At 37.9% G+C, this 25,026-nt stretch overlaps 1 protein-coding gene across 9 annotated transcripts in view; it reads right to left on the bottom strand.

Annotated features, from left to right (window-relative positions):
- LOC107876454 (isoamylase 3, chloroplastic) overlaps nt 1-25,026 on the bottom strand; it is a 128,619-nt gene that overhangs the window by 41,610 nt on the left and 61,983 nt on the right. For 8 of the 9 annotated variants that reach the window (XM_047393753.1, XM_047393754.1, XM_047393752.1 and 5 more), the window contains exons 16-21: nt 20,529-20,591; nt 17,243-17,332; nt 17,091-17,163; nt 1,748-1,827; nt 845-949; nt 669-767 (exon numbers count right to left, since the gene is read on the bottom strand). In XM_047393753.1, coding sequence (XP_047249709.1) covers nt 669-767; nt 845-949; nt 1,748-1,827; nt 17,091-17,163; nt 17,243-17,332; nt 20,529-20,591 — 510 coding nt within the window. Of the gene's footprint in view, nt 1-668; nt 768-844; nt 950-1,747; nt 1,828-16,629; nt 17,000-17,090; nt 17,164-17,242; nt 17,333-20,528; nt 20,592-25,026 lie in introns of those variants that run through there. The other variant, XM_047393760.1, reaches the window with a different exon arrangement.

The raw sequence follows: 25,026 nt of genomic DNA, 5'->3' as shown, positions 1-25,026 counted from the left end.
TGCCCTTAACGTAATATATTAGAAATGGCTAAAAAACTGTCTTCCTTCTATCTGTTGGATCAAATTTGACGTTCTTTCCACCTATTGGATAAAAAAAAATACCCTTTACATATTAGAAATAACTCAAAGAATACGCTTCCCAGACCCCACTATGTGAGAATATACTGGGTATGTTATTGTTGTTGTTGTCAAAAGATACCCTTCTAGCTATTGGATCAAATTTATCCCTCTTTCTAACTACTGGGGAAAATCAGAAGCACCAAGGGATTCAAAGAGCTAGAAAAATCTCAAAACACCTTAAAGAGAACAATCAGCAGTTGAGGGGACTAACATTGATCAGATCTTCCGAACATATGAAAAGGGAACTGTGAATAAATGAACTTGTGGACTATAGATGCAACAACCTAAACTAACTGTATGTCATGTGAAGAAACACCATTAAGTATATTCCACAGAGAGATGGTCTGACTTTTCTACTTACCTTAGTACCCCCAGGTTATCTTGCACCAGCTCTTACTATGAAACAGGTCTAAATAGACATACTACATTACCTTATCAGCACATAGCACATAGCACATAGCACATAGCATTCAGTTTTAATAATCAATTCTCTTAGAAATATATCGCCAGTAAGGTTAACCATGACACCAGGTAGACAATAACATTACCTTGTCAATGAAATTTTCTTTTCTAAGAACACTGTGGGACAGTCGAAACTTTATCATCTTGGAGAAGAACCTGAAGTGATCATTCTTCCTTGCTTCCAACTGGATTGACAAAGTTCATTGGGTTACTTAAAGTAGCAGGAAATAAGTTCCAGCAATAAGGAAACATAATATCATACTTGTCCCCACTGGAAATTGTTGATAGCGGTATCATGTCCATAGCTGTTATTATTTCCATAGCGGGTATGCCCATACTCATCCCCCATAAGCATCATTGGTGTTCCCTTATAAACCAAGAAAGTAAAAAAAATTAGAAAGGTAAACTTAAGTAGCGATGTAATAGGGATGGAATATCTGATAAGCTTATAACACTATTAATAAGAAAACTACTGAAGATAGGGTATAATCCACGAAAGTTATAAGTAGGAAATACACCAAAACCCCCTATACAATCTCTGAACGCTCAAAACTAAAGTTTCAAAACAACAATAAACAAAGTTGAAATGTTAAATTAGTATCATAGTATGTCAAAATAAATTTGTTGTTGTTATTGCTCCCATATCTGTATCCCCTTTTCTCAAATTGTTTGGTAGGCTTTAATTAATCTGAGGGTCAATAGGAAACAGCGCCTCTATCTCTACGAGGTAGGGATAAGGTCTGCGTATACTCTACCCTCCCAAACCCACTTGTGCGATTACACTGGGTACGTTGTTGCTATAGTAGTAGTATGTCAAAATAATCCTTCTTATGAGGGTTTCAGAAACCAACAGTTTAACCAAAACTAGCCAAGACAAACATTGAAATCTGAAGTTTCCTATAATACTATGTTAAAAGTGTAGCCCTAAAATTCCATTGAAGTGTTCTAGTTCTTGTTGAACAATGAAGGAGAAATACTGTGCAAATAACGCAATAGTTGCAAAAAAAAAAAAAAAAACAGAAACACCGAGCAACAACAAATAGAATTTGTGAACTAAGGAAACACAGGATTATGAGAACTAGTAGAGAAGCTACTGAATAATTCTCAAAATCTGCAAGAAAAGAAACGTATATGCTGTTAACTGAGCAGATGATGCATCACACACCTGCGAAACCATCAGTGCCAAATGAAAATTTTTCATTTGCTGAGAACGCAGTGCGTTAATATTTGCATCTGAAGTTTCACCTGGAAGAAGATACAAGAAGATCATAGCCTTTCGGACTGGATTTTGAAACAATACCAAAACTAATAAAAGAAATACTACAGTATGGAAACTGCTACAATTAGTAGGTGCAGATTGCAATTAGATTAAAGCTTGGGATGACATTAGATTCAGAAAATCTAGTAAATAGCATCCACAAGAATCACCCAGGCATGAAAGGAGGAAAAAAATGATTAATGGCAACTGATATGAGTCCGTCAATGAAGTCTGAAGACAATAACAACGAGTAGATCCAAAAATGAATATACTACACAAACAAATATCATAGGCAAGAAACAGCTCGGTATACAAGAGGACGAAGCAAGTTTTATACAAAAAATTAATGCTTCAATGTCATAGCATTATTATCTAGTTGGAAGGACTGAAGTCATCACTGCATATGATATCATTCTATCGCCTATACTGCTTGTTTTGAGCCTATACTCTTTTCCTTGCTGCAATGTCCAATTGGGTTACGCAAAGATATGTCACCTGGGTCTAACTCAACATCAAATGCTAACTCAAAGGGAGAAAGATTGTCCAAATCTTATAAAAAGACTACTCATATCATTAACCACCAATATGAGACTTTCTCTTCATTCTTACACCCCACCTCCCAAGAATGGATATCTGGTGCATAGAAAATTTTGGAGGGGGGACCAAACATTGGGTGAGATGGGTCCTGCTCTGATATCATGTAAAATTAGGTCTTGTGCCTAACACCCCAAAAGCTAGATCAAAGAGAGGAGGATTGTCCAATCCTTATAAAGGGACCACTCATCTCTTTAATCACCAATGTGGGACTTTTCTTCATTCTTTAACACCCCACCTTACGCCCAGGTGCATGGGCAATTTTTTTATTCGGATGGTGATATAAGCCTAGTTACCCCAAAGATTCTAATCCATGGCAACTGAAAAGGAGTTTTGTGATCCAATGTGATGAAGATTGGCTAAAGCGGAGGATCGCCCAATTGGGCAATTGGCTTTAGGGTCACTTTTGGGCCCATTTTGAATTTAGGGGCACTTTTAGGCCTATTTTATAATAAATAGCCCATGGCTATAAATTGCTAGAGTTCCTCTTTTCTTAGACTTAGATGATTTTGGATGAGTTTACACTTGAGAGTATTTATTGAGCTTATTAACATGTTTGGAAATGTTGGTTGTGAGGGAATTCAATACCTCTCTCGGTCTTCGTAGAAGCAAGATGCTTGATTAGGTTTAAACATTGGAGGTCTTTGGTTTAACATACCTTTGATTGCTTACGTTTTCTCTTCTTGTGTCTATTTATTTATCATCTTTCTTATCTTTTGATTTTCATAGTGCTTGTTTTCATAATTTGGTTTGTATCATATGGTATCAAAGCTGAGCTTAGAATCGTTCTCATAATTCTAGTCTTAGGTGTGGTATTGGAGAAAAATTGAAAAATCACAAAACAAAAAATAGGGTTTCACATTTTTGGGTCTTTTAAATTTTGAGTTTTTGATTTTTGTGTTTTCTTGTGTTTCAAGTGCTAGATTCTTGTTCCTTTGTACTATTTGAGTCAAAATTTAAAATTTAAGCTTAATCCGAGTTGCTTTACAGGTTCTACCATTGTTGAGTTGAGTTTGAAGAAATTTCGGAAATGGATCTTCAAATCAGAGCATTTTTTAGTGAAATTGAGGGTTGAAAAGCATTGGGTGTTGTTACCCATACCAAATGGAGCTTGGATATCAAATTTGGAGTGAATCCGACATCTTTGTTCTCGGAATTCTTGGTGAAGAAGAAGCAAGAAAGTACAATTTGATCTAAAATCCTTGGGGCAAATTTTGGAAAAAGTGTTCTCAAACCCATAAAAGGTAAATACGAGGTGAAGTGGGCCCCAAGAAGTCAAGAAATCAAAAAAATCAGCCTCAAGAATCGGAGTACAAAGTGCACCTAGTCAAGTTGAGTTTGACAGCTTGTGTGAATAACCGTCAAGCTCTTGACAATTCTTTTTCCCAACCATCACCTAGATCCAGCTTGGGCAACATCCTGCTTAGGTGTTGACGGCTTTCCTGACTAACCATCAAGCCCCCGACGGACCACTAAGCCAACCGTCAACTAAGAGAAGCCAAGGACCTCATTCTATCTTAGAGTGCTGGAAGACTTGTCAGTCAACATAGTGACGGACAACCATTTGATCCATCGTCCCAAATCCCTTTTTAACACCTACACTGGTTAAGGAACAGTGCCCTCATCCTCACACAACTCTTAATCATGGCTATATTCATAGCCTCCATAATCTCCATCTTCATCATAAGGGTAGCCCGGTGTACTAAAGCTCCCGCAATGCGCAGGGTCTGGGGAAGGACCCCACCACAAGGGTGTATTGTACACAGTCTTATCTTGCATTACTGCCAGAGGCTATTTCGAAGGCTTGAACTCGTGACCTCCTGGTCACATGGCAGCAACTTTACCAATTACTCCAATCGTAGTCTCATATGGTCACAGCATCTTCATCATAACCATAACTTTATTCACCACAATCGTAGTCTCCTATGTCGTAGTCACAATTATCCGAGGCTATCGAAGACATACTTCCTTATGCTCCTTGTACCAACAAAATAAACAAACAAGTTTAATGGTAAAAGCTCCACACCAACACTCGTAAGAATCTCACAATTGTAGTTCTCATAATTGGAGTGACGAATGTTGAAAGTTGTTTATACTCCAATGGTTCATGAGGTGTCAATCTCTACTTGTGATCGAAGTGGATTCTTGTTTGAATGACTCAAAGAAAATATGTAAGGACTTGAATCAATAAGGTTCAATGAAAATAAAAGAGAAAAGCACACAAGAATGGACAAGAAAGGAATCGGACTCGAGAACTAATTAATCAACTAATAGATCAAGTATTAGTGTTAATTAGTGTTTAAGAATAAAAAAAGAGAAGTTAAGAATCAAGAAATGAAGTTAGATTGAAGGAACTTTGCAAAAAGTGAGTTGGAACTTGGAAGGCTTCATATGTGCTTGGACCAAGCTGTAACGGATCGGGAGCAGACCCAGCGCACCTCTAGAGCAGGCGGGGCGTAGGAGGTACTGTTTTGGGCTGCCTTGGATCTGCTTTAGCAGGTCAGGCACAGCTCCAAGGCACCTCAGGCACAGGTCAGCCGAACCAGCCTCTTGAATGGGCGAAAATGCCCCTTTGTGGTCCCTCTTAGTACTTTGGATAGACTTTGTACAACACTTTTGCACACCTTTTCCTCATCTTTCTTGGATTAAACAACAATTTTTTTAATGAAGATTCTACATGAAGATATGAATTTTTCCAAGAACACCAAGAACGCAAAATTTTCAACTTCTTCACCTAAGCTCGGGATGAGTTGAAATTTTAAAATTTAAGCACTTTTTAACCTTCTAAACTCATTCCAAAAACATCATTTATCTCAAATTCTACATCAAAATTTTCAAATTTTCAACCCACTTACATTTCTTCAAACTCAAGCTTCCAATGATATTGGAAGGCTCAATTTCACTCCAATTTAGCTCGAATTTGATATAGGGACTAATAGTGTTAGGGAACGCAAATCTAACACTAGAAACACAAGAAAACACAAAAACTCAAAATTTGACCTAAGAACAAAAACGTGATAGACACTTTTTTTGTGATTTTTTGATTTTCTAAACGAATAGACCCAAGATTGACATCGTAGGAACGAAATCAAGCTCGGCTCTGATATCAAATGATAACAAACAAACTACGATAAAGAGAATCTAACTATAAAAATCAAAAGATTAAAGATAGATTGATAATGATAGAAAGATAGACACAAAGAAGATAACAAAAAGGCAACCAAAGGGTATTTCAAACCCTAAGACCTCCCTTGCTAATTACCAACAAGCACTTAACTCTTACGTTGACCACAAGGGAATCGAAGCCCCCTTACGATTGCCGTTTCTAAATAAATATCAACATTGACTTTTCCAAGCACTTACATCTCAATCAATATCCAAAAACTAAGAAAATAAGCTAGCTCCCAAGTATTTATAGTTTAGGCTAATAATTAAAGTGACCTAATGGCAAGAAAAGGCCCACTAGGGGTTGTTTTGACCCGCTCTTGAAATGCTAGAGCGGATCAAAGGCGAATCCAAAGCGCCTTAGGCGTATGGCCCTTCCAAAGGGCCTTTAGCCCATCTTGTGCTTCTTCGACCCCTTAAAAGTCCTTTGACCCTCCTTAATGGTAACCTTCATCCATGTGGCATCTTTTAATAGGACTACGGAGTTGTCAAGCACCTCGAACATCATAAATATCCCATACAAAGGTCCGGAGGCAATTTGGCTTGTATCATAGCCTCATCCACAGGTCGACGCCTCCACGGAACCTAAACCACAGGAATAACTCTAGAGCGCAACTATCTAACATCCCTAGCCAATATGGAGACCGGTGCCTCAACAAAAGACAACCTCTCATCTAACTGAACCGACTCCCAACGAATGACATGAGACTCTCATCTGAAATGTAATGGCGAAGCTTGGGAATATGAAAAATTAGATGAACAGCTAATAAGTCTTGGGGCAAAGCTAACTCATAGGCCACATCACCATCAGTCTGAAAAATCTCAAATGGGTCAATATACCTGGGGCTAAGCTTGCGCCTCTTCCCAAACCTCATCACACTCTTAATGCGCGAAACTCGAAGGAAAATACGATCACCAACACCAAAACTCGAGGCACGAAGTCTATGATCTGCATAACACTTCTGCCGACTCTGAGCCACTCGAAGTCTATTCTGAATGATCCGAACTCTATCCAAAGATTCACGAAACAAATCTGCACCTCAAAGCCTAACCTCAGAAACCTCAAACCAACCCACTGGAGAGCGACAACGCCTACCATACAAAGCCTCAGAAATAGCCATATCGATACTAAAATGGTACCATTACTATATACAAACTCCGTCAAGGCTAAATGTTGCTCCCACTAACCACCAAAATTCATCACAAAAGCACGGAGCATATCCTCTAAAACCTAAATAGTCTGTTCTAACTGGTCTAAGGCTGGCAACGGAACCGGAAAATTCCATTCCGGTCCATTTCCGATGACGTTTCGGTACCGGTAATACAACGGCGCCGGTTGGTATCAGTATACCGATACCCAATAATCCGGAATATGATACCGGTGCGAACCATCCAAAAAATTCGATAATTCTGGTTTCGGTTGACCGGTTCCGATTGACTGATTCCGGTCCGGCGACGTGAAGACTGAAGACCATTACTATTTTTTTTTTAATTATTTTTGTCATTTGAAATTTTGAATTTTGGAATTGGAATTTTAGATAAGAACTTAAACTTAAATATAATAGCTTAAACTTATTAATATTATATTAACTTATTATATAAATTTAACTTAACTTAAACTTATTAATATTATATTAACTTATTAATATTATATTAATTTATTATATAAATTATATAAGTTAATATATATATATATATAATTTAAATTAAAAAGAAAAAATTGTCAAGAATGGTACATAACTTACCAGGTCCGACATCTCTTCCGATGTCGTTCCGGTCTGAATCGATTCCACACCGGTAACCAACGGACCGGTGCGTTGGAAGCAAAAATTCCGGTTCCGGCGACAATTTCGGTACCGGTTCCAGTTCCGATCAAACCGGTCCAGCGGTACCGGTTCTGTTCCGTTGCCAGCCTTTGACTGGTCGTCAGTCTGAGGTGAAATGTGGTGCTAAGATCAACCCGAGTACCCAACTCATGCTGAAAAATCTTTCAAAAGTGAGATGTGAACACAGAGCCTCGATCTGAAATGATAAGAAACTGGCACACCATGAAGTCGCACAATCCCTGAATGTAGATATGGGCCAACCTCTCAACACTGAAAGAGACTTTAATAAGAATGAAATAAGCAGACTTGGTTAATTGATCAACGATGACCCAAACGCTATCAGAACCATGCGAAGTACGAGGTAAGCCGGTCACGAAATGCATACTGATCTGTTCCCACTTCCACTCGAAAATAGGTAACCTCTGAAAAAATCCACCAGGTCTAAAACATAGGCAACAAGCTACAAAGTCCACTACATCCTTCCTTATACCACCCACCAATAATGTTGTCTCAAGTTACGATACATATTAGTCACTACCGAATGGATAGAATACCTGAAACAATGGGTCTCCTCCAAAATCAATCTAATCACCTACTCTCGGCACAAACTCGACCTCCAATCCTCAAAACTCCATTTGAATCAAATGAGGCTTCCTTAGCCTACCACTCAACACCTTATCCCGAATTACCCTTAATCCAATATCATCAAACTGATGAGCCCGAATCTGCTCCATCACTGAAGATCTAGCCTGCACAAATGTCAAAACACGCCCATTTGTCAAAATATCAAGCCTAACCATCTTGTTAGCTAAAGACTGAAACTCTAAAGCCAAAGGCCTCTCCTGGATCAAAAGATGCACCAAGCTACCCATACTAGTCAATTTCCGGCTCAAGGCATCGGCAACCATATTAGCCTTGCCCGGATGATAGAGAATAATCAAGTCATAATCCTTGGGCAACTCAAGCCAACGGTACTACCTCATATTAAGATCTTTCTCGGTGAAGAAGTACTTAAGGCTATGATGATTCGGAAAAATCTCACAACGGACTCCATACAAGTAGTGCCTCCACAACTTTAAATCAAAAACAACCGTGCACAACTCCAAATCGTGGATAGGGTAATTCTTCTTATAGGGCTTCAACTAACGAGAAGCATACGCAATAACCTACCCTCATGTATCAATACAGCACCTAACCCAACACCAGAAGCATCACAAAAGACGGTGAAACCCACGCCCTCCTTGGAAAAATCAAGATAGGAGTTGAAGTCAACAAATCCTTGAGCTTTTGGAAACTCGTCACACAAGCATTAGACCATTGAAAGGAAATCTTCTTCTGAGTCAACTTGGTCAACGGAGCTGTAATAGATGAAAAATCCTAAACAAAATGTCGATAATAACCTGCCAAGCCAACAAACTCTGAATCTCGACAGGCGCAGTAGGCCTAGCCGAATCACGAACCGCTGCAATCTTGGCCGAATAAACCATAATACCCTCTTTAGTCACCACATGACCCAAGAAAGAAACAGACTTCAACAAAAACGCACAGTTGGAGAACTTGACACACAACTTCTCATCCCTCAATCTCTGAAGCACAATCCGCAAATGCTCCTCATGATCGGCCTCAATCTTGGAATAAACCAAGATATCATCTATAAACACAATAACAAAGAAGTCGAGATACGATCAAATACCCAGGACATCAACTCCATGAACGTAGCTGGGGCATTGGTCAACCCAAAGGACATGACCAAGAACTCATAATGAACATATCGAGTTTGAAACGTTGTCTTCGGAATATCCGAAGCTCTAATCCTCTACTAGTGATACCCGGATCTCAAATCAATCTTCGAAAACACTATGGCACCCTGAAGCTGATGGAACAAATTATCAATATGAGGAAGAGGATACTTATTCTTAACCGTCACCTCGTACAACTGTCGATAATGAATACACATCCGCATAGATCCATCCTTCTTCTTCACAAACAAGACAGGAGCACCTCATGGTGACACACTACGTCGGATAAATCCCTTATCCAACAACTCCTGCAACTGATCCTTCAATTCTTTCAACTCGGTTGGGGCCATCCTATAAGGAGGAATAGAAATGGACTTGGTGCCCAACTCAACATCAATAGCAAAATCAATATCACGATCTAGAGGCATACTAGTCAAATCCGTAGTGAACACATCCATAAACTCGCGGACAACACGAACAGAATCCAAATGAGATGAAACCACACTAGTATCACAAACATTTATAGAAACGCTAATGGACTGTAAAATTGCAACAATAGGATCACAACTCGGCGAAAGAATTGCCCAAGTCACCCAAAAACAATTGTTTATTAGGAATTGGCTCCACAAAACCAGCAACACACAAACCTGAGTCGAGTAGCACCCCGACGACTGGCCTCTCAACAATTTCTGCTACCAAAGGCAATACAGACCTATTCAATTGGCCGATTAGAGTCATCCAACAAGTGGCAATTCCTGTTCAACCGTACCAATGTATGCAAAAATGAATTTTTCTACTTATAACAGCACCAACAACCCATGAATTTAGGCACATCATTGTGAATAATTTTTTTGAATGGTTGGATTTCCCATGTTATGGGAAGCACAATTATGGTATTATCAGCTTATATGCAAACTAGTCACGCCTCGACAAACTGGTATATTTGAAAGTTATCAAAGTCAGTTTCAACATAAGCTGGCTAAGGTTGAAATTAAATGATTCACTTGACCCTATTCCAGAAGTTCAAGATGATTGCCATGAAATTCAAGCTTGAGGACAAGCTCTTTCAACGTGAGGGGAGTAATGTTGTTGATGCATGGAACTCAATTAAGAACTAAATTATATTTTAAGTATAGCTTTCTTTTATTCTAGAATAGGATTTAAGTGTCCTAGTTTATAAGGATTAGGGTTAGGGTTTATGTTTCCTACTCCCATAAGGATTAAACTTTCTAAAATAGGGTTTTATGCTTCATAATTTCAACAAGGATTAAACTGTTGTAGTATGACTTTAAAAGGGTTGCTGAAGAATAAATTGGGAAGTCATATTTCAGCAAAAAGCAAGAGATCGAAGTTTTCTCTTTCATTGAACTCCAACGTTTCAGCCTCTCTTTAACGAGCTGAAAAGATTGGTGTTCTCTTCTTCCATTGAACTCAAAGGTTTCAGCCTCCCTTAAACGAGTTGAATTTATATATCGCCCTGTGAATTAATACTTCTCAAAATATCCTAACACTCACATCCCAAAAGCTAGCTCATTAGGAGGAAGATTGTCCAAGCCTTATAAAGAGAGCACTCATCTCATTAACCACCAATGTGGGAATTTTCTACATTCTTTAACACCCCACCTCACGCCCAAGAAAGGACTTTTCTTCAACACCCATCACATGTAAAGATATGGTACCTGAGCCTAACTCAACCTCCAAAGCTAGCTCAAAAGGAAGAGGATTGTCCAAGGCTTATAAAGAGACCACTCAATTCATTAAACACCAATGTGAGACTTCTTCATTCTTGACATGTTATTCCCACAAACATCTACCTCAATACAATATTCACTTCATTCTTAAGAGTACAGGCCTAACCATTTGGTAGACTTACAACCTGAGCAAATATGTCACATTAATACTCACATTTCTGTTTTTGCCACATCACTACTAGCTACAACATAATAATCCATGTCATTTTCCTCATTTAAATTGTTAGAAGAAAGTGTCGGAATATAAATGTATATAGTGTCCCACATGGAAAAGCATTATTATGTATTGTGTTGAATATCATTATCAGAGTAGTTATGCACATAACATCTCAAAAATATTTTACAACTTTATTTCTTAAATGGTATTAGAGCAACAGTGAGATACATACATCTGGGACATGAAGTTTCTTGTTTTGACTTCTGTCTAGTGACTATTCAGATCTGATTTATGTTATCCCTTTTTCGGTTAGTGTTGCGTAAAAACCAACATCACGATCGAATTCAGCACGCCCCGCGATCAAACCCCAGTCGAGTCGCATTCTTCAGAAAATGACTTCTCACATGTCATTAGAAACTAGAGTTCCAGTGAGCGAGGGAGTTAACATGATAGTGCATGTGTGGTACTCCGACCGACTTCCAACAATTTTTTTCTTCTGTCGTATTTGCTAGATAATTCCGAGGCTATCATCTATATATCTAGCGACAACAAGAACACTATTTAAATCTAGCAATTGCATTGCTTTTTGGGTGACACCTTTCATTTCTTCTTACACTCAGGGGTTTGCTTGGAGTCTACGCTTTGGTCCAATTTTCTTTCTTTTTCTTTTTTTTGCTAATACTTGGCTAGAACTCTCTTCAATCCAATCATGTCTCTCATATTTGATGCTTTTAGTTCCAAAAATATGACTTACAAATTCAAATATTACGAGTATTTGGAACCCTTAATGTGAAGTTCAAACTATTTAACTTGGGCTTCCGCAATTAAGTTATGGTGAAAAAGTAAAGATGTAAAGAAGAACACTTGGGAGATGAAAAGGCTCGAGCACATTAGGAGATGATTGACGGTCAAATATGTAGTCTCCTATTGTGATTTACCAATACCAAATTTATGCCCTGGTTTCGTCCTTGCCAAATATGTTATTCAGTTTGAAAAAAGACACTTTATAAAACTAATGACATATCTCCTTGTTACGAAATATCTCAGAAGACAAACATAAGGAAACAAGAATGAGTATGTCTACTTACTTTGGATAGGTACTAGCAATGATGGCCAAATTTGAGAAGTTGGTGCCAGATACCGCAAGTGTTGCCAAACAACCAGAACAATGAAGGAAGATGTTTCTAGTTCTTACACTTGCTCGACTTCCTAACGACCTTGATCAGTATCTGACTTGTTTCTGGCTAGTCCGATTGTTCCTATAGTTGATGAAACATTTTCTCGATTGTTTTGCCTTGCTTCAGCGCACAATCACATAGTGATCTCATCACTACCAGTTGACTCCTCTGTTCCCGCATCTCAAACAATGGATATCGGACATCCAATCTCTGGATAATCGACAAAGAGGAAGTCATTTTGGAAGATCTCGACCTATGTGTAGTTATTGATATACATTTGGACACACTCCTGAATTATGTTATTCTCTGCATGCTCGACCCCCAAAGAATGCCCACATTGCTTAGATTGACACTGCAAGTAATTAGGGGTTTTCTTTATCCGGAGAATATACTGAATTCCTTCACTATCGAGGAAGTAAGCAGACATCTCCACACGTAACCTCAGTCCAGTTAGTGAGCTTGATAGTTATGTTGTTGGTACTTCTCTTGCTTATGTTTCAAAGTCTAATACGTCAGTTGTGTACTCAGGTCTCGGGCAGTTCTGATCACATTTATTGTAATAAATCACTTTTGTCAAAAAGTGTTTATTCTAAGTCATTTGACACGTGCTTAATTCTGCAATAATATTTTTTGATAATTTACAGGATGATTGACATAGGATCATGAATAAAAAGGCCTTAGCAACCTTATATATCTTAATAACTCTACAATATGTCCAGTTACAGAGCCCTAAGTTGCTCAGACTTTGGTCTGACACAGATGCGAATTCAAGGGTCAAGAAAAAATTTAAATTTTAAGATTCGGGGGTACACATGCGAGTGCTGGGATTTGGCGAAAGAAATCCGAAATTATATAATAGGGCAATAAAAATATTCTAAATTTTGAAAGATCTGTTAGGTGGTCTTCCCGAAGACGTCAACTTCTTCCAAGTTTTATGGTTATTCCCATCAAAAAAGGAAAAGAAAGCCATTCAAGGCCTTCCACAAACTCCCCTTACAGTGCGTTGCTACTGTTTACAAGAACACAACAACTTGTATTCTTAGTTTCTCTCTGTCTAGCTTGAAACATGAAGAAACGAATATTGATGTAGAGTAAAAGCTAAAATGGAGTCAAAAGGACTATAATATTGAAGGTATGCCACTTTACATGTCTTAGATCTACTTTATCTTATATTTTGAGAAATCAAAATCTCAATTTTCCTCCAAATTTGTCCATGGACTCTGGTCTAAGTATCCAAAGTGGGTTCACCAAAACCCACACATATCACGCATCCGCACCCGCATGCATCTCGTGTCAACACAAGTGCGGCAGCAAAAAAGAAAGTCTGCGACTTAGACAGATCAACAAATTTACTTCACGGACGTTGAGACATCCGAGTTTATCCAAGCTACCGAAGATGGCAACTAGTTTGTCTAATATGCCACATTAGATTGAGTAGTGTCAACCTAGGAAGCATGCCCACAATAATTTCTCACATAGTGTTGTGTTGAGAGTTATGCAGAGTGCGTTTTCCATTGGTTCATTCTGAATTTGGAGTACTAGCAAAGTAAGTTCAACTATAGGATTTCATAGATTACCAGTTCCATTGATGATTATTCAAGATTTACTTGGATTTTCTTTAAGAAAAATCGTACTAATTTTTCTCTATATTGATGAATTTTTGTCCTTAATTCACAATCAATTTAGTGTTTCTACTCATAGTTTTCATAGTGATAATGAATTAGAATATTTTAATCCCTCAATAAAATAAGAAGCAAGGAGGAAAAATTCGCACCTCATTGAGACTGATCCTCTTTTCTCACTCAATTCCATGTTTTGTTGCGTTTTTGGGACGAAGCAGTTTGCACGTCTTCCTATCTAGAATAAGATTTGTTATTCAGTACAATTTCCTCAAGTCACCTCGGTATTCTTTTCCCTTAAGGTGTGTGGGAGCAGACGTTTAGTTCATAACCTAAGCCCATAAAAGATAAATTAGCTAGTCATGCCCTCAAATGTGTCTTCCTTGGATATTCTTAGGCTCAAAAGGAGTACCATTGCTACGCACTTGATATTCATTGGTACCTTATGCCAGCTGATTCTTCAAGTTTCAATCATACTTTTCTCTTCTGTTCATCCTAATACATCCTAATACTAATACTGTAAGGTCTTACCTCTCCATAGTGGCACCACTACTGACTTATCATTGTCATCTGCACCAAGCATCGGGCCTAGATGACTCACGTTTTTCTCCGGACCCTACACCTATTACAGACTTATCTCCTCCTGCACAGTGGATTGCACTTTGACAAAGTATATGATCTACTCATAATAAGAACCCTCGTTATTCTTTTTTAGATTATCATTTTCTGTCATTAGAAATTATGCGTTTGCATCAGTTTGGTCCTCTGTTTCATCCCTAAGCCTACAAGTGAGCACTTTCTCATCTAGGACGGGGATAAGCTATGATTGATGAGATGTCTTCTTTACATGCGAGTGGTAATTTGAAGCTTGTTCCTTTTCCTTCATGTATAGCTTTTGTTGGTTGCCATTGAATTTATTCGGTCAAAGTTTGTCTGAACTGCCTAATTGATCAGCTTAAAACTCGCCTTGTTGTCAAAAGGTATACACAGATATTTGGGCTTGATTACAGCAATACTTTCTCGCCCGTAGCAAAAATTGCATCTTTCCATATTTTTCTATCCATGGACGTCGTCCTCTATTGGCATCTTAACCATTGGACATTAAAAACATTTTTCTCCCCCGCAACCTTGAGGCGGAGTTTATATAGAGAAACCTAGTTTTGATTCTAGTGGGGGTCTAGTAGTGTGGTATGTCGATTGCGCTAATCACTATGATCTGAGTCTGGTTTGCAAAATTTAGGACAGTAATTAAGGAGATTGGCATGATTCGTAGTGAAGATGGTGACTATGTTTTCTATGGCGATTCTACTCTAAATTTGTGTATTCATTTGGTGGTTCATATTGATGACATCATTATCACCAGTAATGATTAGGACGGTATCACTAATTTGAAGCAACAACTCTTTCAGCAGTTCCAGACTAAAGACCTCGGCTGAATAAAGTATATTTTAGCTATTAAGGTCACTCTGTCCAGATAAGACACTGTGAAGTATATTTTAGCTATTAAGGTCACTCTGTCCAGATAAGACACTGTTACTTCACAAAAAAAGTACGTCTTGGACACACGAGGAGACAAGAATTACAGGATGTAGACCCATTGACACTTCTATAATCCGACTGCTAAACTCCTACCAAGACAGTGGTAACCACTCAGTTGCCAGGAAGATACAGGCGGTTTGTCGAATGAGTTGGCAAATTTAGTCATAATCTGCTCCACGAATGAGCTGGCAGATTTGATTATACTCTGCTCCACAAATGAGCTGGCAGATATAATGGCAATCTACTGCTGCAAATATGGGATATCGTATATTTTTATGCTAGGAAAATAGATTAGCGCAAATCCCTTGATTAATACAACTGTATGAATAAAAACATACTTTAGCAGTATCTACACTTTCACGGTTGGTTGGTAAGTTGGAATTATATCAGTGGTTCAACTTGACATTTTATTCCAGTAAGTCAGTTTGTGGATCCCTGTGATAGTCATTCTGATACGCATTTTGCAATGTAAAGTAAAGTCCAGGAAAAGGACCACTCACCAAGGATTAAGGCCATTTGTCGATAGTTGGCATAGAGTTGTTGATTGGGCAGGATCACCTTCTAATTGATGTTCTATGTCTGAACAAAGGGTTTAGTAGGAAGCTTGAAGTGGAAGAGCAAGAAATAAAATGCGGTTGCTCAATATAGTGTAGGAGCAGAATATCGAGCAATGATTGTAGTAACTTGGGAGCTAGTTTGGATCAAAGAGTTGCTCAGAGAATTAAAATTTGGAAAAAAAACAGTTAGGACTTTGTATGTGATAATCAAGCAATCCTTCACATAGTGTCAAATCTGGTATCTCGTTAGAGGACTGAGCACATTAAGATTGATTATCACTTTATCAGAGTAAAAAAGTACTCTCAAGAGACAGTGAGCACATTAAGATTGATTATCACTTTATCCGAGGAAAAAAGTCAAGAGATGGTGTCTACATAATTTGTGAATTCGTAGATCAGCTTGCAGATATTTCACCAAGTTACTCACTGATGCTCGTATTAGTTACATTTATAACAAGCTTGGTACATATTACTTATATGCACCAGCTTGAGGAGGGGGGATGGGAGTATTAATGTATATAGTGTTCCCCATGTAAAAGGATTATTGTGTATTTGTATAGTATAGTTATAAATAGGACTCGGTGTAATAATGTAGATAAGCATCCGAATATATTTTCCAGTATCTTTACTTCTAAAACTCGTAAAGAAAAAGTGGAAGCCAAGCTACATCAATAATATCTCACTGCAATGTAATTTATTAGTTTCCAAACAACAGACTTCCAATTGACCACACAGCCCATTATTATTTAACAGTATACATTAGCCCACAAATCTGAGGTTACAAATAACATTCAACATCATTGGTAGTGAAAACATGTATAGCAAAAGGAATAGAAACAAAACATGTAGGGCTAATAGCTTGAGGACATAACCAAATTTTCATTCTCAACACCAATCCGTGGAAGAAAATTATTGCTAAAGTCTTGGACTCTGGCAGAACATATGCTTCCATAAGTGAAGAGAGAACAAATTGAACTTTCTTACAGCCCCAAGCATGATAAAGGAAATAAATAGCCTGTTATGCAAGCAAGAATCTGAAGGGACAACAAAAGTTCTAGTTTATACCAAGGAAAGCAGGAAATAAGAGGAAAAAATAAATAAGTGGGATCAAAACCTCATCTTTACCTTCAATTCCACAATTCCAACTAAAGTTATCATTGCATCCATCATTGCCACCTTCACCATTCGCATCATTGTGCTGTATTTTCACCAACCGATCCAGATGAGAACTAGTTTTCATGTTCCAAACAATAAAGAGCATTAAACTAAACTTATACCTTACTATTGTATGAAACAAGGTCATACAAGGTAAAGCCATCATGTGCAATCACGAAGTTGACACTGTGGTACGGCTTTCGCTTGTTCACCTATGGAAAGCAAAAAAAAAATAAAAAAAATGAACTCGGTGAAATTGAAGCAGCATGAAAAGAATACAATGTATTTTAGAATAGAAAATTGCTTATGTTTCAAGTTTATGGATGAAAAATCAATTGATTTACATGGAAGACATACCTAGTAAGCCTTCCAATAATTTTTTTATCTTGATGCATAAATCAAACATAAGGCATTCCTTTGTCATTTTTTAATAACTTTCGAGAGAAGTCACTCCAGCATCACTATGCTCCCCAAGCAGAAATGCCAGATAAGGGTTTCCCATATTTAAAAACATAACACCAGGGAACAGAAACCCAAAACAGAACCTTGCATAGTAAGAAAATTTCAACCACTACCTTGGTTCATCATTACCAAAAGAATGACAATGACAATGAGGATGGTCCTCCTTATTTCCCTAGCTCAATGAAAGTTCTTAACAGGCATAAATGAAGTTTTAATACATTCATTCAGTTGGTAAACTATCAAATGATATGTTTAATGGTGAGAACGTCATGTTGGTGGTAGATGGTGAAAATCAAGAAAAAAGTTGTACCTAAAAGCCAGTCAATCAAAGACTAATAGAAACAGAACACAGGAAACATCTGGATCGGATGATAAGGGGATCAGCAGGGGAGGCCTTCACTAATTTAGAGGTGTTGTATAGTTGTATTTGATTGTGTGGAACAGGGCGGGGCGTAAGCATCCTTGGTAGCTCAACTTCATTAAGGGTCAAGGATGAAGCTTTGAAATCTCCAAGAAGGCCCATGCCAAGATCTCACACCAAGGAGTTTTAAGACAAGCTCATTTAGCTTCAATAGACATTTAAAGTGTCTTATGGTGGGGAAAGAGCTCAAGCCCACGGAATATCTTTGGACCAAGCATCATAATTATTTGGTAACCCAGGTTGAAGTTGAAGAGGAGATAGATTATAGCCCAAAATTTAGCAACTAAAGAGCTTGAGAGGTGCCAGTGGATCTTCTTTCGGCATTTAATAAGTTGTAATAAAACATATGGGTCAACACAAAGTATCACAAATGAAGGATGATCAAGTTTACCAATTAGTTCAACCACTACTGATTGGCTCGGTAGCAGCAAAGTTGAGCCTTTAGGACTAAATAGTTAATGCTTAGCTCAGTCTTATACTGAATGTCTAAGAGTAGAACATCGGCTGTGATAGCTGCATCAAGCAACTATTGAAAGATTTGAAATTTGGAGAGATTAAAGAGAAGAAACTTGTGTGCAATCATGAAGTTGCAGTATACATAGCATTGAATCTGGTGTTTAATGAGAGGACCAAACATATAGAGATCGGTATTCATTTTGTCAGAAAAAAGGTACTCTCGTGAGACATCATCACGAGGTTCGTGCGGCCAAATAATCAGCTTGTAACATTCACCAAGTCCCCAGCTGATCCAAGAACAAGCTATATAAGTAGCAATCTAGGTGTCAATGCACCAAAGTATGGTGGAGCGGTAGAATCTTTGTGAATATTCTAGAATATATGTAAATGTAATAGGTAGCTTAATTTACACCTCTTGTAATTGGGCATTGATTTCCTTTCCTTTCTAGAACATGTAAACATAGTTATTTAAACACCAACAGCTTGAGGGAATAATCAAGTGGAGCTCTCTCTTATTTTCTCTTCCACTTCACACCTCCAAACTCCAATAGTGGAATGATAGTGCTGACTGAGGGTCACTCCGTCAATGACGGTAGGCAAGCGGATGGTGTTCTTTGTGATGTGATTCCAACGCAAGCTTGTCATATTTACTTGGCACTCATGGAAATTTGATAGGCAAGTGAGGCATGAAGTAGAAAGTCTTGAGCTCAATGGCAAGAAGTATACACTTTGCACCTTTATCTCCTTTTCAGGTGTATGTAGATTAAAAAAGATTGAGAGAAATCAGAAAACGTAAGCATGAGAGAAAAGATGGAAGAAGCAAGCGGCTGCTTGTAGACATCCCAGGAAAGGCAAAAGGAGAGGCAGTGTTGTGTGAAGTAAGTGGGATGTCAAGTGAAGGAAAAAAGTGATCTGTGTGTAAAAGAAAAAGGAGATGTCCCTGAGGTAGGGAGAGAGGATACTTTTATTTAGTCCCTAACTCATTAACTCTTTCTTATTTGTGATACCTTTTTAGTTATTTTTGTGGAAAAGCATTATTATACAGTGCCTTGTAGTGCCTTGACTACAGAATTTAATGAAAAAACTTAAAACTTGATTCTAGATTATAGATTTAAATAGATAACACAAATCCAAAACTAAAAAACCTCTAAATATTCTGACCTTTTATTTCATGAACGGGAAGTTTTCACTTCTCTCTACTTACTCCGGGTAAAAGATACAAAATATTCTTACATAAACATGGTTAGAATCAGTTTCTTTTACTATAGAAGGAAAGGATAAATAGAAACTCGGTATTCCCACCCAAGTGTGTGGCCTACTGGTTCAATGAAATTGGGTTGAGCACAATAAGGTCTCAGATTCAATTCCCAATAGAGACAAACACTAGGTGATTTCTTCCCATTTGTTCTAGCCTTGGTGGACAAAGTTACCTGGTACCTGTTGCTGGTGGGAGGTGACATGTGTCCCGTGGAATTAGTCAAGGTGCGCGCAAGCTGGCCCGCACACCTACGTCGTGCACCTAAGTTGCACGGATTCTCCAAAAATACCTTACTTTGGAAGAATCCTCCAACACGTATCCCTGGTCATTTTTGAAAAGTCCGAGCAACATAGACAGGCACCACGGTCATAAAAAGAAAAAGAAAAAAAATCTCGGTATTCCATATGAAATCAGCTTAAATGAGATGGTAATAAATCAAGACAAACTCTGTACTGATACATTGAAATGGCACTTACATGTATAATGAAATGATCAAGCAAACAAAGTTGGGATGCAAATTGAAAATGGAGGGACACATAAATTCTACTTTTAGAATGGCTCAACCGACGAAAAGGATCAAATTGATCTAGCCATATGCATTGACACAGATCAGATACTTTACTAAACTAATCTAATCAAATAGGAGTCTACTGGTGAAGCAACTTGCTACCACATAGAACTGAAAGTTTCTCAAATATGAAATATAAATAATTAAGCAAAAGAAGAAATGGAACTAAGGAGGCAGAGCAAACAGAATGTGTTGTGAATATTCTCTAGCTGTAAGGAATAATTCTGGAGCTGTAGCTCTTACTCTGTACAGATCTGCTGAACCTGCGATACGGGTTGCAAAATTCCCTTTCATCCCAGCATCACCCTGTTCAATCATTTCAGGATAAGATATATTCATGGAAATTCTCAAGACAAACATTATAAAGAAAATCCTAGTATAAAACCCAAAAGCTGAAGCAGCTGAATGATGTATCCGACAATATCTACATTGCCACAACTTCTCGGGGACAACGTCATATAATAAACAAACATATCTTACAATTGAGTTTTATTATTTATATATAGAAAATGTTAGTGTAATTTCAAAATACCAAGAGGACGATTCAATGATTATGCCAAAGTATAACTTGTCCTGTCGAAGTTAGAATATGCTGAATAAAACACTTGTATTTAAAAAGTTTAGATATATTAGGAGTCGGGTTACTTGAAAAAAGTGTTGATTTGTGAATACCTAACTAGGATAGGGTCTGATTTTGTAGGATCTAAATAAATCTGATAAAATCAGATCTGGTATACTACTGAAGTGCTTAGGAAATTATGATTCCCTCGAATCAAGGGATATGATTGCTAGTTTGTTTGCTTTTCTCTACTATATATTTGTACCTGTACAGATGAATAAAATGTACATTTTTAGTACCAAAACTAACATGGTATCAGCGCAGCTTTATTCTTGTGCTACTTACAAATAAAACAGCATTTTTGGGCTGCATTAACCAGCAGAATCAATAGAAGCTGAGAATTCTATTAACAAAGTTCCGACCGAAACAACAATGAAGCCGTGGTGTGATTTTTGCAAGAAACACGGGCACAATCTAGCAATAGAACTTGTGTCTGATAATCAAGCAACCCTTCATATGGCTTCCATGAGAGGACTAAGAACATTGAGATTGATTGTCACTTTGTTCGAGAAAAGATACTCTTAGGTGATATCAATACAAAATTTGAAAAGTCAAGTGATTTGCAGATATCTTCACCAAGTCCGTCATCGGGTCCTCGTATTAATTACATCTTTAACAAGCTAAGTACATATGGCTTGTATGCATTATCTTGAGGGGGAGTGTTAGAATAGGAGTCGGAACAGCAAAAGCATTCATAATTCTACTTGAAAAAGGATTGCAATGTAGTGTTTTTGTTGGAAAATGAAAATAGTGTGGTCTCCTAGTTGGAAAAGAATTATAATGTAGTGTCTATAAATAGAGTCTCGGTGTAATAGTGTAGATACACAATTCAATAATATTTTTTCTCCTAGTAATTCACGATAGCAACGTGCATCTTCCCGATATTACTTTCTCATATATAATTTACGTAGTACCGTGCATCTTTCCTGACTACTTTCTCATATCTGAATTGCATAGCCTTGTTCAGTGACCTATTAGATCTAATTTGCATAGTTCCATGCGTCTTTTCAGTGACTCCTCAGATCTTATTTATGAAATCTCACTTATCGTCAGTGTTGTGTGAAAACCAACATCCAAGAGGTCAAGCGTCTCCCTGCGACCAAACCCCAACCAACACCACGGTGAATTGACCTCCCACAAGGTGGCAGTTGAGTCTAGTCCATTCTGGCCAGTTTTTTGATGACTTTCTTGTGTAAAATCTACTTGTCTCTAGATTTCGAGATGACCATATATTTAATATCATTTTTCGACAATTCTCCAGCAACAAAGAAACAAATCGACTTTACAGGAACGTTTACTACTTATTAGACCACTTTTTCAGTTTGTTTCTTTTCAACTAATGTCGTCCAGACGTCCCGAGCAGTCCTTACCAATTTTCTGGCACACATATTCACCAAGTTCCTCTATGGTCCTCAAATTTATTACATTTATAACAAGCACGGTACATGAACTATAAGCACTAACTTGAGAGTGAGTGTTAGAATTGGAGTAGGTTAGGAATAATATATAGAATCCTACTTGAAAAAAGATTGTAATGTAGTGTCCTATTTGGAAAAGGATTGGAATAAAGTGTGTATAGATAGGGTCTCAGTGTAATAATGTAGATACACAATTCAAATAATATTTTTCTCTTATATTTCTCACAGAACTCAATCACCTATTAAAGGGAGAGTGATGAAAGAGAAGAGGTGAACCTCACCCAGGTAAGAGTTCCAGAGTTCCACCGGAGAGAGTGTTCATGAGGAAATTGTTAGATGTGTTGTTCAGCGGAGATTATTGCACATTAGGATAAACCTTATTTGATTAGATATTCAAGGAGAAACAAGATAGAAGAAACCATCACCCTGCAAAGAATCCTTTTCTTCTAGTCAGTCATCTCTGCTCTCTAATTCTAATGATAGATTTCGATATACCTATTGCCTAAAGAAAAGGGGTTAGATAAAGGGATTAGATCTTGTACCAAACATCCTGTTAAGAATGAAGAGAAGTCCCACACTGGTGGTTAAACCAGTTAATGAGATGGATTGACTCTTTATAAGGCTCGGACAATCCTCCTCCCTTTGAGCTAAAGCTTTTGGGGTGTGAGGTCCAAAACCTAATTTTTACGTGGTATTAGCGCAGACAAAGGTCCTATGATCATATCTCACCGCCACCTATTATTAAAAACTTTCCACATGCTTGGCCCATATAATAAAATAATAAAAGTGCTTTTTTATTTTATTATATTCTCAACATGTCCCCATTACGTGCGGGCCTGATTTATTTTCATGGACCAAGCACATGGAAATATTTTTTAATAATGGGTGGCAGAGGTCCTAGGATCGAACCTCACCACCACCCATTATTAAAAAAAAAAATTCCATGTGCTTGGCCCATGAAACAAATCAGGCCCGCACGTGAGGGGGCATGTTGGGAATATAATTAAATAATAAAAGTGTGCTCTCTCAAACATTGGCGGTTAATGAGATGAATGGACTCTTCATAAGTCTTGGACAATCCTCCTCCATTTGAGCTAGCGTTTGAAGTGTGAGTTGGGTCCAAGTCCTAATTTTACACGTCTTATTTCTAACTTTGTGTCCTATGATTCCTTTTCCCAATCCAATAGAGCTTTTGCCAGGTTCATTTCCTATGTGTCTATTCCACAGGATTGGAAGGAAGATTTCAAAGATCCCAAATGAAAATAAGCTATGCTAGAAGATATTAAAGGTCTTACAAAAAACAAGACCTGGGAATCAGTCATTCTTCCTCCACCAGAGGAGAAACTAGTAAGCTGCAAGTGGGTGTTCACTGTGAAACATAAAGCCAATGGTTCGATTGAGAGGTTCAAGGCTAGATTGGTAGTTAAGGGATTCACTCAAATGTATGGAGTGAACTACCAAGAGACATTTTCTCCTGGTTGCAAGAACACAATTAGAATCTTGTCATCTTGTCCAATCACACAACAAAACCATGATTGGGAATTGCAACAGATTGACGTGAAAAATGCATTCTCAAATGGTGACTTGAAAGAAGTGTATATAGAGATTCCTCCTAAATTTGACAATGAACAAGCTCAAGGAAAGGTGTGTAAAATGAATAAAGCTTTGTACGGGCTAAAACAGTTTCCTAAGCATGGTTCGATATATTCACTAGAGCTATGTTTTCTTTTGGTTATCAACAAAGCCATGTTGATCACACTCTCTATATACGACATCACATGGGTAAGATCACTCTTCTAGTTGATGACATACCGATAACAGGTGAGAACAAAGAAGAGATGGTTTGACTAAAGAATCTCTTGGCTCGGAAGTTTGATATCAAGGATCCAGGGAATCTGCAATACTTTTTGGGAATTGAAGTGGCTAGATCGTGAAAAGGGATCTTCATTTCTCACAGGAAATATATTCAAGATCCCCGAGAAGAAACGGGTATGTTGGAATGTAAACCAGAAGGATCTCCAGTTGAGTGCAACCACAAGCTACAAGTAGGGATAGGAGAGTCAGTTGATAGACAAAAATATCAGAGATTGGTTGGAAAACTCATTCATCCCACACACTAGACCTGACACAGCATATGCAGTCAGCATGGTAAGCCGGTTCGTGCATGATCCTCGTGAGTCTCACATGCAGGTTGCCTTTTGTATTTTGGATATTTGAAATCTGCTCCTGGAAAAGGTCTTCTTTTCGCCAAACATGGTCACCTCCATATAGAAGCTTTTTCAAATGTTTTTTGGGCTGGATCTCTAGATGATAGGAGGCCTACAGCCGGCTACTGCATACTTGTGGGAGAAACTTAGTCAATTGGAGAAACAAGAAGCAAAGTGTAGTTGCTAGATCAAGTGCTGAAGCAGAGTATAGAGCAATGGCTCAAGGTGTTTGTGAACTTCTATGGCTGCGAAAGCAACTAGAAGAACTGAAAATATCCTGAGATGATAAATTCTCCTTGTACTGTGATAACAAGGCTGCCATCAGTATAGCCCATAATCCAGTATGACCGGACGAAACACATTGAAATTGATCAACACTTCATCAAAGAAAAGTTGACAGATAATATCTTGAACCTGTTCCATGTAACATCTAACAAGAAGCTAGCTGATGTTTTTACTAGAGGGCTCAGAGTAGAACTTTTCAAAACTTAGTCTCG

Source organism: Capsicum annuum, chromosome 7, assembly GCF_002878395.1.
Source record: "Capsicum annuum cultivar UCD-10X-F1 chromosome 7, UCD10Xv1.1, whole genome shotgun sequence".
Taxonomy (NCBI): Eukaryota; Viridiplantae; Streptophyta; class Magnoliopsida; order Solanales; family Solanaceae; genus Capsicum; species Capsicum annuum.
The sequence above is the reverse complement of the archived record's forward strand: the minus strand, read 5'-3'. Positions and strand labels throughout refer to the sequence as shown.